The sequence below is a fragment of the Pogona vitticeps genome, chromosome 3 (assembly GCF_051106095.1).
Source record: "Pogona vitticeps strain Pit_001003342236 chromosome 3, PviZW2.1, whole genome shotgun sequence".
In the NCBI taxonomy this organism is placed as follows: domain Eukaryota; kingdom Metazoa; phylum Chordata; class Lepidosauria; order Squamata; family Agamidae; genus Pogona; species Pogona vitticeps.
In genome coordinates, this window is record NC_135785.1 from 231,099,772 (window position 1) to 231,115,590 (window position 15,819).

General features: G+C 39.2%; 1 protein-coding gene across 2 annotated transcripts in view; it reads right to left on the reverse strand.

Annotated features, from left to right (window-relative positions):
• NME7 (NME/NM23 family member 7) overlaps positions 1 to 15,819 on the reverse strand; it is an 84,059-nt gene that overhangs the window by 3,507 nt on the left and 64,733 nt on the right. For both annotated transcript variants that reach the window (XM_020784914.3, XM_020784913.3), the window contains exon 11: positions 12,834 to 12,941. In XM_020784914.3, coding sequence (XP_020640573.2) covers positions 12,834 to 12,941 — 108 coding nt within the window. The remainder of the gene's footprint in view (positions 1 to 12,833; positions 12,942 to 15,819) is intronic.

The window sequence follows — 15,819 nt, forward strand, 5'->3', positions numbered from 1 at the left end:
CTGATCCTGGGATTTCATTGTTCTCAAAAGAACCACAATAACCAAGTGATGGAACCTGAAATAGGATCTGAAAGAATCCTTACAATCTTCAGGCAGAAAAATCTTGTAGATCATATTAGAAAGAGGTTTATTGTAAATGATCCTGCAAGCTCTTGATATGTGACTCTCACGTCAGCCTATTCTGTGCAGTCAAATAACTCCTTCTAGGTCAGTGCTGAGAGATCTATGGCCTTCCAGACATGGTTGGACTCAACACCCACCATCACTAGCCACTGGCTATGCTGATTTGGGTTGATGGGTACTAGAACACCACATCAGATGGGCTGCAAGTTCCCCATCCTATCTATCCTCTTGATGAAAGTGAAAATTGGCCCAGTATGACTGCTAGTCATTTTCAAAGGTCAGGTTCTAGAAGTTAGTTTTGCAATCAAACGAGCTGAACTTGGGAAATTCCAGAGAACACTGCCTTTGCTACAGATCCTCTTTTAACAAGCCTAAATAATTTGCTTGATAGTCTTCTTATCTAGGACAGAAGAATTAGCTTTCTCTCTCTTTCCTCATCTTACTGAAGTTGTTCAATAGGGAGTGATGTCATCTGCATACCTTGTACTTTCTATTGAGTAGTTTTTACGTTTCAGCAACTCATAATGCAACTTACTCCAAAGTCCTGGCTATACCAGTAGTACAGTACCACCAATTATCCTTTGAATAATGCATGTGTCCTGAAAACAGTAAAAAGTTGATTCATGACTCACAGTAAGTACTTCAGAAAAGTGGAAACATACTCTCCAAACTGTATCTAGTTAATTCAGGAAACAACATGCAGTGATACTGGAACCAAATTGAAGAATTTCATTCTTAAAGAATGAAAACTCATATTACAGCTGTAAATGGATGTCAAATAAAGGTAAAGGTTCCCCTTGACAATTTTTGTCCAGTCGTGTTCAACTCTAGGGGGCGGTGCTCATCCCCGTTTCCAAGCCATAGAGCCAGCGTTTTGTCTGAAGACAATCTTCTGTGGTCACATGGCCAGTGCGACTTAGACACAGAACGCTGTTACCTTCCCACTGAAGTGGTCCCTATTGATCTACTTGCATTTGCATGCTTTCGAACCGCTAGGTTGGCGGGACCTGGGACAAGCGACGGGAGCTCACTCCGTCACATGGATTCGATCTTACTGTGACAAACCCAGACCTACTGGGATCTGCCACACGTTAACTAAGCTGCCACCAACCATTCCCTATAAGAAGTCACACAGACCAGGGATGGATTTTTAAACAAATAAAAGAATAAGGTTTATTTAAATACAACACACAGGCAAAATAAAACGATCAGGTGAATAAGATAAAGTAACGTGGCTTATTCTCATTCATACATGCATACAGTTTGGTTCACACAGAACCCTTAACTTGAAGCACAGACCCTGAACCTATCAGTTCTGGCTAACCAACAGACACCTGAACCTATCAGGTTGGTACTCTGACACACAGTAGTACCCTGTCTGACACACAGACTCCCACACCAGCTTCTTCTTCCCAGCTGCTGCTTCGTCACATCCCAGCGTCTCTCTCCTTCACCACACAGGCTTCACATTTATATACAGTACAGCCCCTCCTCCTGATGTCCCGCCTTCCACTCCCCATAGGATGGAACTTTCCCTCCAAACCCATGACAGACAGGTAACATCAGTGCTGTATGTAACACTTACGACTGCTGGTCTTCTGGCCCTGCAGCATAGGCTTCTGCGGTTTAGCCCACAATGCCACCACGTCCCTAAATGGGTGTCAGGAGACTGGCAAATAAGGGGATGATGGTTTCAGTTGCTTCTGAAACCTGGGCTTGCTAGCTTGTGCTGGGTAAGGGTAGATTAGAAGAAAATGCCTGTTCATTATCAGCTCAGTCTTATCAGTGTGTGAGAAGGAATTTCCAGGTCATAAAACACTCTCTCCTGGTACCAAGCTGAGGAACTGGTGAGAAACTGGTTTCAGCTCAGAAAAAGGGAGGGAGAAGGACTTAAATTATTTTAGGAAAAGTTACTCCCTTCTGGAAGTATCAAGGCAATTTGGGATTGGTGGAATAAACTGGAAAAGTGGATAATGGGTAAAAAAAAAAAGGTTTGGGAAATTTGCTCAGTCTAGCCTAGTTTCTCTGAGGAGAACACTACACTCAGCTGCTGTCTTGCAAATTGATTTATACTTTGCATATGCTGAAGTTCTGTTACATTTGAGGAAGTGGACATGTCCATGAAAACCCATATTAAAATACAGTATAGCAGTTAGTTTTTTAAGGTGCCACAACGTTTTTGTCTTCTTTATTTTTTCTTTTTCTTTTGTTTTTGTCCAATACTTCAATGTAAGTAGTTTAGGATAGTTAGCTTTCCCATTTTCTGTGGGAACTGTTCTGGAATTGCCCTGGCCTTAAATCTTTTGAATGTGTATTTGCTTCACAAACTTTTTGATTACTTTTGAACTTTCTGAAACTGACTTTTTGAAACTCCTTGTGATTTTATTTCTTTTTTACTTTGCAACATCTACAATAACACAATAAACATGATACATAGCAGTTTTGGTTATTCTGGTAGAAGATTTGGCGGTATTAAAGAAGACTTTTGCCTCATGCCCCTACTCTAATCCTTCATATTTAGTGGAAGTTTTGGTGTTCCTACCTGGTAAGGATTGTTTAGAAACAAAAGCATGCAGCCTTATACATTTTGGTAACTCCCTGGGAGCACTAAGGAGTCAAGGTGACTCAGAGTGTTGGGAGATTTCCCCTCAGCCATCAGCACGTTGATCTCCTGGAATATATCCACACCAGGAAAGTCTGGGTAGTTTGTGAGGACCTTTCTGTCCTGACCATAATCTTAACAATGAGAATTAAACATTGGAGACCTGTAACATTTTTTTAGGTGAAATGGGAGTAGGTGCCTCAAACAACCCTTCCTCCCCCAAGCCTTTTCAGCACTATTCTGTTATGTTGCTACTGCTATGTGCCATCAAGTCACTTCCTATGAATTAATGTCCTCTGAAATGTCGTATCATTAACAGTCCTGCCTAGGGGTAATTTTTTTATAGAGTCACTCCATCTCATATTTATCTTCCTCTTTTTCTGCTGCCTTCAACTTTCTGCAGGATTATGGGGGAACTCCCCAGAACTATTCGATTACTAGGTGGGTGTTGATATCTGTTTAACAAGTGATGATCTAAGGCAGCTCTGCACAACTACAGTATTAGTCCTTTTCCTCCCTGGAATTATCCAGGAGCAGCAATTTACCTTTGTAAGTTGTAAGAATCCTCCCCCCCCCATTTGACACAAATAGCCCCCAATTACTTCTGGTTAGGGGGGAGGTTATTGGTGATCTTGTTACTATGGTTTGCACTTGTGTCAGTCCATATGGCCCCAAAGGATTGTGGGAGCAGAAATAATGGCTCCTGGGTCCACTAAAGTTGCCCTATTATGCAGTCAATCTGTTCATTGCAAGTATAATCACGGTAGGCACGGTAGGCCTATCTGCACTCCTTCCTCTAACATATCTGACAGACAAACAGCCATGAGACATCCTGGAATGATCCTGGAACCAGTTGCAAAAGCCAGTGTTTCACTAAGGTACAAGGAACATAATGGGAATAGCCTAGAAAACTCTGATGGGGGGGCAGGTAGATACACTTTCCCCTGCTCCAGGCTCTGGGGTTAACAGGAAATACTTGCATTTCTGGCTTTCAAAAGTAGAACCCCTTACTAATGAACGTTCAAAAAAGAAATCCAACAACAGTCTTACAAAGTGCACAAAGCTTATAGAATCTGGGCATGGAGGAAGTTGGGAGTGTCATCAATTTCAGAAGTCAACTATTCAACTCAGATTCAGCAACCAAATCTATTTCAAAAGTCAGGTATTCAGCCCAAATACAAGAAACACAAATACTAGGTTTTTGTGATAAAGGACAGAAGCAGTGCTAAATTGCACTGTGGTTAAAAACATGAGCTCAAACCATCTAGATTTACTGGAGGGGGTGCTTTTGAGACAGTATGCCAAAAACTAGAGACCATAAGTACTGCATCTTAGAAAATTAATTGGGAGTGAGATATAAGGAGATCTGGTCCGTGTTTTTGTCTTTGCCAGTACCTACAATGTTTTAACAGCACTTCTAAAGCATCTTATTCAGGATTATGCTGCTTGGGTTTAGGTCCTTAATGAAAAGCTGCATTGCAACATCACCAGATGACTGGGAGAAACAATGGCTCTGTTATTAATCATTTAAAGGCCATTGAGAGAAGAAATGTGCTAAGGAAGGAAGAAGAGCTCATGACAAACAGGTCATCATCTCTGCTTCAGAGGGACAATTTGCCTGGTTTACAACTGTGAATGTTATCAGAAAAATATGCCAAAATTCTAAACTGCTACAATGCTCAACTATATAATTGCTCAGAAATTAATATATAATACAATCCTTTAGGCTACAATCTTACATCTGCACAACTGAGTATTTACTTCAGAGCATATAGAACCACGATTGCAGTGTATATGACCTTTATCCAGAATGTGACACAATTCTATTTCTTTTCTTTTAAGAGTTATTCATACATGCACTATCACTTTTATATCAAATAAAATTGTAGTGCACTGCAAAACAATCCAAGCTCTTATCTTTTAATGCAGTTATAATTTGTATTTATGAGTTTTAATTCATATTTTCAGTGATAAATTAGATACTTTGAGAGATACAGAACGAGCAACATATTTTTCATTTAGAAAAAAACAGCGCATATTGGTACAAACTTAAATACTATCTCTTAAAAATATATAGTTTTAAGGTAGTTTAAACTAGTTTATGTAAGCAGAGATCAATAATTCCTGAATGTGTTACCTGAAAGTAAGAGAAGGTAGCAACTGATGAGTGGTAGGAAGGGGTTGATCCTGAATGGAATCATGCTGAGTTGTGAATCATTTTACAAAATTACTGTTTAAACTTCTGAAGTTCTATATTCTGAGAATACGAAGTACCATTCCCATATTATGTATTATTCTATAGAAAAGTCTTTTGAAGCTTTAAGCAGGAAAGCAGCTCATAGCAAAACTTACTTAGTGTTTTGATTTTGCATATTCCACCACTCCTGAACTTCATGACCACCTGGGTGGGAAGATGTTTTTTTAAAAAAAGAAGTGGGAGAAGAGGCCTTATGGAAAGAAGTGAATGATGGTGCTCCAGATACTGCCCCTGCCCTGCCCCCCATTGTTACAACAATGTCTGCAGGGGGGAAACCCAGACTGAATCCTCCCATCATGAAAAAGTTGTAGCTCTCTTGACACAGAGGAAAAAAAGCTGGCAGCAAATAAGCTGGATCAATTTAAATCAGCCTTAAGACCACTTTAAAGCATTAAAAAATTTGCAGTAGGTTCAATCCTGTGCAGCTATGCTCACAGCCCAATTCTGGAGAGGGGAGGGAGCTAAAAAAAATTCAGTCTTAGCAGTTTCAGTGGGGCATTATCTCTGGAAATTATACACAAAGCCTTAATTTATCCTTCCTAAAAGCAAACACAAAAGTACTAATACCATGTAAGTCACAATGTGTGGAGACCACTGTGTACTTTTCTCCATAATATATATGACTGTTCTGAAATTATTTCCAGTTTGTCACTGCTTTGCCAAAAAACAAAAAAACAAAAACAAACAAAAACAAAAACAAAACAAAAACAAAAGGACTGTGGATTTGTAGTGAAACTGAGAGGTCCATAGTAGAAATCGCTTAACCCTTTAGACTTCTGACTGTTCCACAAATGGGGAGTCAGGGAAGTAAAGCACATTTGAACTTGGCCGTCAGAACACCTAGGAGGCTGGGAGAAGATGTATCACCATGATCACACCTCAGTACTCCCTTCGTACTACTGTCAGGAGAGAGAAGAAAGAGTGTCACTGTGGAATACGAGAAGGAATGGCTCCTTCTGAACTATATTCAAGTGAAGCCGCAGAGAATCTTGCAAATGCAGCACAGCTAGAAGCAGCAGCATGGAATAGCTGCTTTGTTTTGTTTTTTAATTTTCATTATTAACTTCGTTTTGGATCTGTACCTGTAATGCACTAAATTATTTAACTGTAGCATTGAATTGATCCTATTCTTATTGAAATGCTGATTTTTGCCTTATTTGAATTTACTGATACAGTCTGTAACAAAAAGTGCTTTCTCTAATGTGGATTTTGCTGCTAACGTTTGTCACAAGTTGGTTTGGTTATGTTGCTGTGGAAAAGCATACAAACAAAATTTATACTGTAAGCTTTTCAGGTAAGATAACTGCTTTAAATATAATTTTAAAAATATATGTCAAAAGTCATATAGAAAGCTTGGAAGTAATGCTGCAGTAATAACCCAACTGTAATATATTATGTTTGGGGGCAATGAGACGACAAACACTTCTTTTTCAAAAGTAACAAAATTACTGTTAAATTCAGTGTATAACAAAGAATTTCCCTTTTATGTCTACTTATTTCAAAGCATAGGTGAGGCAAAATGCTTTGTAAGTAAGCCATTCTAAGAAGATCATTTGTTTCCGATTAAAAGCTAAATTTTCGATTTTAAAAGTCGTTGCAAGAAACAGTATCAAATTACATCATAAAATTACAACAAATGCAAGTAAAAGTAACAATTCTTTTAAAAACAAACTTTCTTAGTCCTGGTCATGTATAGAGACGGCACTATAAAACTGGGGGTGGGGGGGAGAGGTATCACAAACTCTTACTTACACATCCCTTGCCTAAGAAACAGAAGAGTGATGATGATGAGTGGGAAAGACATTGAACAGAAAGGCCACAAAGTAAACACCCGATCCGCTGAAGGGTGCCAGCTAAGGAGCTTCTGTTGGCGGAAATGTTGGTAGAGCTACAGCTCCTGGCAGGGTTCCAAGAATGGGCTGCCCTCGCAGAAAGGAAGAACTTTTCAGCATTAATCACTGCTGTTCATTAGAAGCATTTAAACTCTTGGAAACATTCAAATCTGTGCATTTTATATGCCAATGAACTTGTTGCCTCACAAAGCATACCCACTGGCAGAACAGCTAGGCTAACTTTCATCCCCACCCAAGTATAAAATCTACCACATTTCCTCTTCCAGCACTATCTTACATAGGTCAACTGAAAAGCAAATTCCATACAGTTTACTGGCACTAAATCCCACTTAAGTGGGTGTGTGACTGCAGGTTTAAACTGACAAAATATATACCCCAACATTTTTAAACTAAAAGGAGATTATGCCAATAAAATTAATGATCTCAGTGGGGTTGCTAGCAGGTTAGAAGATGTGTACCACTTCTCGTAATAAGCAAGCTGGACTAAAACTGCTGCAGTTGGATTTAGGCCACACACACGCTCACAGTTCTTTGCAAAGGTTATCAAGACATTTATGCTGACACAATAAAGACTTTGGCTCTGTTTCATATGCCAAACAAAACCCAACACTCCTTCATCCCAAATTACTCATTCTAAATGAAGGCAAATACCAAAGAAGAACAAATTGTCCCTGTGAGGGAGCAAAGCATATGTGTTCTCCAGGAGGAGCTGTAAAAACTACACATTCAGTGCTCAAGGGGAAATTTTTTTAATAACTACATCCATTGCTTAATATGTTTCGGAATCTAAATAAAATTAACCATTCCCAGTCCATTATGACCCTATAAGAAAGCACAGGCTCTAGCTGGCCACTCCAAAGTGCCAAACACTGCTGATAAAATTAACTAAAGTATAAGCTCAGGGTAACATACAAGGTCCTCCCCACTCTATTTTATCCTAACAGTCACTCAGGAAAACTGGGCCAGGCTCACTCAACAAGGTTCATGACCAAGTCAGAACAAGGCTTTCTTGTCCTCAAAGTGCAGGACCTATAGAAGCATCGCATTAGCTTCTGTAAATCCTGCACCTTACAGCATTAAGCATAAAAAAGGACAGCTACATAGGTGGTGACCAGCAGTGTGCATAAAGAAATATTATTAAACAAAATGGTAAAAGTGCTTTCATATCATACATAGAAACACACACATGTAACAAAAAGAAAACAGAAGGCCTGCTAGAATAGAGTTTCTTTGCACAACATGGATGTAGCATTATCTTCCTCAGAATTTTAATATGCAAAGAGATCTTTAACAGTTTGTGCACAATAGCCTCATTAATCACCGTGGCCACAAATTCATTGCTTGTACTTTGGACTGCTCTGATTTTTCAAATTCGCTGTCACTCCATCTGAAAGGTGCTTCACTAATCGTAGCCATCAAAGTATAACAGAGACACACTGAGGGCAAAGTTCAATTAAATGCCTTTTTAAAAAATCACAGGAAGGAGTGTGCCAAAAGCGTTGTGTCAGGCACCAGCATATTACAATGTATAGTAACTATTGCAGCCTTTGATGCAGTCAGCTGAAGGGAAATAGTGCCTTAGCATAATGCCGCTAAAACAAAACAAATTAAAACAGCACTCTCTTTTATGAATGAAAATATACTTATTCATGTGATGGACGTATGCCATTGTAAATTCCTCTTTCCAGTTCAAATCAATCACGTGAGGGCTATTCATTAACTTTATCATACTTACTGACGTCATTTTCAGAAAGGTGGAGGAGAACCAAAAGTTCAGGAGTAAACTACAAAGAGTGAGTCACTGACAATACACATTTTAAAAGGATAGGCTGCTTAACTGTGACTGTGGCTCTTTAAGTAGTCATCTGTGAACTCCCAGAGTCTTCAAAGAAAAAGAAGTGCCTTCAACCCAAAAAAATGGCAGATGGCCCAAGATCTTTCTTTTCCTTTCTATCAATTGAAGGTCTTTCCACATGATTAAATGCTTCCACTTAATCAGAAGTATAATACCTCATCCTTATATAATAAGGGGTAGTTTTACTGGGTGGAAATTGTGAGTGAGGAAAAGTAATCGGGCCGCAATCAAACTCGTATTTCTTTTTATTTTTACCTGAGAATCTTTACAGAACAGCCAGGGAGAATGAAGACGGGTAAGAACAAAAAGTAAAAAGTGTTTCCTGAAGTGTTGAACACTTCTTCTTTGCTATTTTTTAGAGTATTCCACATTTCTGTAGCACCCCAGGGAAAGCTTGGTCTTTAAAATTCGGCTGCAAGAGTTTGCAGCCTGTACAATCCAAATACCCCTGCTAATGAAGTTGTATTTCAGTTTCATTTCTAACTATGGTCAATCCAGATTTTGCCTTTCTAAAAGCAACCACATGCTCAGCTGACATTTTCCTTGAGATGTCTATGACTACCATAACTTCAAGATCCCTTGCTTGCTCAGTTGCTGCCAGCTTAGACCCTACCAGTACATTTGAATGCAATGTCTTTGCTATACAGAATATTTGGGCAAGCGAATGTGAATCGAATCTGACCCACAAAGCTCCTCAATGCAGGTCTCAGTCATGTCTGGCAGGTTACCTCCCATTCACAAACCAGGGATATGTTAGAGACTGACAGATTACTATAGTTCGAAGAGGTATTCAGTACCACACAAGATGAAGAGCCTAGCTCACTGGTTCTTAACCTTGGGTTACTCAGGAGTTTTGGACTGCAACTCCCAGAAGCCTTCACCACCAACTGTGCTGGCTAGGGTTTCTGGGAGTTGCAGTTCAAAAACATCCGAGTAACAAAGGTTAAGAACCACTGGAGCTGACCTATCCTCATCTTTGGAAAAAAGGATTGTGTAGAGAAGATTACTTTTACTACCTGCCTATGCCATTTCCTGTTATGTCACTTGCTCTACCCTCCACACATCCTTACGCTAACCAAACTGCAAACAATCCTGCTTAAAGGTGCCCTTAGACGACAATCCTATAACCTTATGTGACAGTAAAGTCCTATTCAATTCAATGGAACTTAATTGTGAGCAGTACTTGTATAAGACTATAGCATTTGACAGTCCATAGTATGCTTTTAAACAGTTAAAATGCAAAGCTAGGCAAATTTACTGGGAAGACTCACTCTTTTGACTGAAGAAGTGGGCTTGTTCCATGACAGCATACATTAAAATATAACAGTTTTTATGCTGCCACAACATCTTTTTTACTTTTGTTTTGTGTTTCTTGCAGATATCCCACTGAAAGTGTGTCTTGCTTCTGAGTATCCATGCTTATGATCAAGCTGTCAATCTTAGTCCTATTAGTTCCATGGCTGTGATGTTTCTTCCCATGTCATCTTGGAGTATAGGAATTTCTTATCTAGCAATATAGTCTAAACTTTGAAAAACACTACTAAAACTATACAGTGCTATTATTCCAAATGGCAGACACAATGTTAATTACACTGATAACCCAGCTTTTATAGCTTTTATATATACTGTATACTGAGACTATTAACACCTCAAAGTTCTTTTGTAATTTGAATGTGAGCAATATTTTTATTGCATCCCTAAAAATTACAAATGAATCAGCTTTTCAAGTGCTCCATAACTCTTTGTCAGGTAGTGATGGTATAAAAGTTGCGGTGCAGGCAACCAATCAGAAGTTCTGCCCATGGCTCATGAAGGCTAACTGCCCACAAGACAAAGAAGGATTCCATATGAGGCAGAAGTGGAAAAGGCTGCAGACAAAAGGTTGGCTTGTTTCTCCCACCAATTCCCAAACCCCCACATCTTCCAGGACCCTTTGGGTGAGGCAATTGTGGATGTGCTACAGGGAAACATAAACCAATATCATGGGTAGGACACCTACCTCAACATTTTCAGAACTCAAATGCTTGCTTTATTTTTATCTTTTTAGCTAGAAGAATAAAGATTTTGCCTAATTTCACCCTGTGTTTCTATGAAGGGATGATATGGCCATTTTTTTATATTTGTTTCTGAATTTTGGTGTGTGTTCATATTTCATCTACTTCATCTGTAGTGTAAATGGATACTGATGAAATGAAGATTCCTCTTAGGTGCAACATATGCATGGAAATTCATGTTGCCAAATAGGAAAGGACAGAGCAGCAACAAACAAAGAAATATTAATTTAATACAAGACCCAAACATTATACAAAACATCTTCCTCTTGATAACCATTTCTTTCTTAGGGCATGCCCACCCCATAAGACAGGATGAGATGCCTACCTTGGATGGTGGAACATATAGGTTAACAAATTGCAGGAAAGCCTCTATTGCTGACATGCAGACAGATTTTGGGCCCACAGCTCTGTGGGTTCCTCAGAGCAAGATACCACAAATCCTCTAAGCAAGGATGGGTGCTGTATTAAATTGGTTGTGTTGTGAAACAGCTGCCAAATAGATGAGTGGAAATGGTACTAGGAGGGACGATGACAATACACGTCTTGCCTCAGATGTTGGTGAGACAGCTTAGGCTACTACTGCTAATTCTACTAATGTGCATTCTGAAACTATTACAGACCAACTGTAATTAGAAGAGGGAATCCTTAAATACCAAGAACATCTGATTGTCCCACCAGGAGCTTCTGATACTTTCTACAGTTCACAATTAGCTTGCTTTGTTTTATAACTGAGCATCAAAAGGGGAGTTGTACTTTTATTTGCAGTTATGACTGCTCAGTTTTGATGGTTTACTTGAATTAGAAAAACTAAAGCAGACATGGGCAAAGGGCAGCCCGAGGGCCACATACGGCCCGCGAGCCACTCCTGTCTGGCCCGCTGGACATCAAAACCATTTATAGCTTTTTGTTAGTTGCTTATCTTTAACATACCACAAAAACTTCTTTACTATTTGTGAAGATTAACAAGTTTAAAATAAAAACAATCCTAACATCACTGTTTCATTTTATTTTTAAGTAAAGTTGGTTCAGCCCCCAAACACAGTTCAGATTTTTCATGTGGCCTCTATAGAAATTGATTGCCCACCCCTGAACTAAAGGATTGTAACTCATAGGGCATCTGCATCATATTGGTTCATCTGGACATTATTACAATGGGAGTTTCCCTATCAATTGTTAAAGACAGCAGTGGTAGAAATCACAATGCTGAGATGATGTAGCAGAAAATACTACTAAAGTAGCAGTATTTTGTGAATGAAAGCAAAATTACAATAAGAATTGCTATGTCAGAAGCAATGTGATGGCAAATTGTTCAAATAGAATTGCCCATAAGCATTTGTTGGTGAAATTGCTTTTAAGACCAGAAGTCATAGGCAGGAACCAAACACTGGATGTGAATTCTAGCCTAGGGTCCCAAGTAACAGAAGGCAATTACTATTCTTTTCTGAAACTAGTATTCCATGCTTCACTACATTATTAATGTGCCACTGATTAGACATCTAGACCCACTGCATCTAATCACCAGATGAGAAGTGTCCATATGAAGTATTTTGTTGACATTAAAGCTGCTACATTATTAAAAACAAAGTCAAAGCAGAGGTTCAACCTGTTTGTAGGTAACAAAGCACCACCACCAGCACCCTGCCTCCTGTACATTAGAACATAAAATCATGATCTGTTCTTGGTAGAAACCCTCCACACATCCCAACTTGACATCACATGCCCAACAATATTTGATCAGGCAGAAATCTGTATTACCAAATAATATAATCCTGAGAAATTATGCAACAATCATAAACATAAAAATCGCAAGACTAACCAAATTTAAATCTTTAAAACCTTTGCTTCAGATACTGCTAGTCTGCCAAATTAATTTTTATTTACTCCAGCAAAAATTGTACAAATACATGCACAAGATGCTGATTTCAACCTAACTTCCCTATCCTGTTTAAGGAACTGACAGTTATTTTCAAAAAGCCTATTTTATTCCACTTAGAAAGTTATTGAATTACTCTATATGACAGATTTTTGAGAATGCCCCCCCGGTATGTATGTGAAAAATAATTTTGAACAATAAATCAACCATGCTTACCTCCAAAAGACCATCTTCTGGAAGATCGGTGCAGTGCACCGCATTCTGGATCTTGTTTTTACCATAGGTAGCACGGAGTGTGCCAGGACGGAGATAACGGGCTATTTCCTGTGCAGTAGAAAAATATTAACAGGTGAAGAAAGCCAAACAAATTCAAAGATGCAATGTACTGTATATAATAATGTTGATAATCTAAGGAATGTTGCATATAATAAAAATAAACTGTCCAAATCCTGCCTTAAACTTTTAAAAGTATTTAAAATACTGTATAAAGATAAATAAGTACTAAGTATTTAGAAGAGAGCAACATATACAGCTGTGCAACACAGCTGGAAACAGAATGACTGCAAGAGGGTTAATGTGTCAGTAACAACTGCAATACTGATAAAGGAAACCCAAAAATGCCACACTAGTTACTGAAATGTACTAGCATTCATCCTTACCAAAGTCTAGAATGTTGCAGAGTTTTGAATTTTGGTTAAAAAAACCCCTCTATCTCCCCTTAAGCTAAATTGTGTCCTATTGTGAGCTCTGACGGCCCTGGTCAGGTATACATGAGATCCCTCCTTAATTTCTTGTTCCATGGAGGAGGACACATAAACAGATTTTTTTTTCCTAACAGGAGTAAGGAATACAGGAAAACAGTCTCTCAGCATTCCCCAGGCTATTTTCCTTCACTTACCATAAGTCTACCCCTGAGTTTAATAACCCTCTGGCTAACGCCACTGGGAGGGGCTTTGCCTTAATCTGTCTTTGTGAGGTTGGCTCCACCAACTGAACTGTGCAGCATTAGGATGGTCAATATGCCCAAACTGAGGGCAGCTACACTCTCTCTCACCCATCTCTTGCTCTGGTTCTTGGGGAGCTGATGCTGGTATTCCCACTAGTGCCGATGTCAGAGCTGTGTCACCATTTGGTGAGGCTGGATTGACCAAGATGATGTTGGTTCCCTTTATTGATTCTCCCCAATAAGAAGGTCAAGGAGGGGGCTGGGGATTGAGGTGCTTATCCACCTCATCCTTGGACATACGTAGCTGCATTAATTTCCCTGTCCAGCAGTCTTCTTTATAAATGTACTCCCAGTCCCCAGGTGGCTTTGGCTCTTCTAGAAGATCCTCCTCAGGAAGACCACACCAGATTTGTCCAAGGGATTCCGGCCCCAGAACCCTCCTCTTCCACCTCCTCAATCAGGACATCAAGTAGCAAATCCCCTGTTTGCACCCCCTGCTGTACCTTCTACTCTTCTCCTGTCTGGGTTTCTACCTCTAGTGTGTCACTTATATACAAAATATGAAATACCTGAGAAAGAAGTTGACAATGGAAAACAAACGTTCAGTAAAAGGGCAGAGGAGGCAAATTGAGGGAAAGAGGGATGCTGATTCTCATGCAATGATTTAAACTAATCAGCCAGTTCTGTGACTGTAGGCACCTAGTCCAACGTACTGATGAAATTTAGCCTTTATATGTGAAAGAATTCACTGTACCACATCTTCCTTATGAAGTGGTCTGTTCGTGGAAATTAACTGGGGGAAAGGTGGGATTTAATGTGTTATTCATTCACAAATACCTTCTCACTACACCACCCCCTACCCCATTAGTATCAAACAGTTATACTCTTAGCCTTTCCCATGCAATGTTGGGTCCCAGACGTTACCAAAGATATGTTGGTACAGAAAGATGCCACAAGAAAGCAGCAATCCTCAGATTATTACAGAGGCATAAAAAGATGCTCCTAGTACTTGTGCTACATAATTTACCAACCTACTTAGAAGGATGGACCGAATCTTCATGAAACTGCCCAGATATCATGATGGATCTCTGAGGTACAGCACTGACTTTTCTCACCATCTGAAGTAAGAAAAGCAGTGATGGTATCAGGGGCTCTTCAGCTATAGTATTCCACTAATTGAGATCTCTCCCACCACATTTTTGCCTCGTGCAATCTGCTTCTTTTTCAGTAGCAATGTTGTTCATTTGAATCTTCTTTTAGTCTAATTGATTGTCACATTACTTGGGATTTTAGTATGGCCATGCTTCTAATATTTTATTGTTAGCTATTTACTGAATCTTCTTAGTTTATATTCTGCAAGCTACTCTGAAAGTGCTGGGGAAAAAAGAGGCAAAGAAATACCCAAAATCAACAGAAATCAACTGATGAAATATTAGTGAGGCTTGCTTTAAATATAAATGACTGCTCCAACACCTAAATTCTTTCAGTCCAGTTGTAAGCAGAAAGTATGCAACACCTGTCACATTACATTACAGAGAACAAGCAAGGCACCACCCAGACTACCTTGTAATCATTAGATGAAACAGGTCTGTTCCCTTAATTTCAGTTCTTTTGAAATATCTGAAATATAATTTTTACCAGCTTGTTACAACCTGAATTTCACAAATATCTAGTGAATCCATGGTACTATGTCCATAAGAAGCATGGCAAATATTTAAATACTGTTAATATTTATATTAGGTGACTGGTCAGTGTAGTGTACTCCTTGGAATGCTGGACTGGGACATGCAGACTCAGGTTCTTATCCCCACTGGACCATGAAACTCATGGACGACTTCAGGCTAATCACACTTCTCTTGGGTCTGCTCCACTTCACAGAGCTATCATGTGGAGTGAAGAAGGGGAACATGTATGTCTTGAGTTCCTTGGAGGAAAGATAAGATATCAATATAATAAACACAGAGAAGTGGAATAAATACGTCATCACTTTTCTCACATTTTATTCTGGAGATTAAGTCCTACAAGTCTCCTTGCATACAATTTACTTTTGAGTAAATTTGTATATAATTGTGTACACACAAGAAGAGATCTCTCCCTTTTATCCCCACTCACAAATTCCACAAGCATCCACAGTAGTTTAATAAAGTTTCTCTTTTCTCCCATCACCAAAAACATTCTGAGATTAGGTAGGAAACAACTGCTGTGCTGCTGAGATGAAATAGAAAAGTATAGGCATAGATATCCAAAATGAGGCTC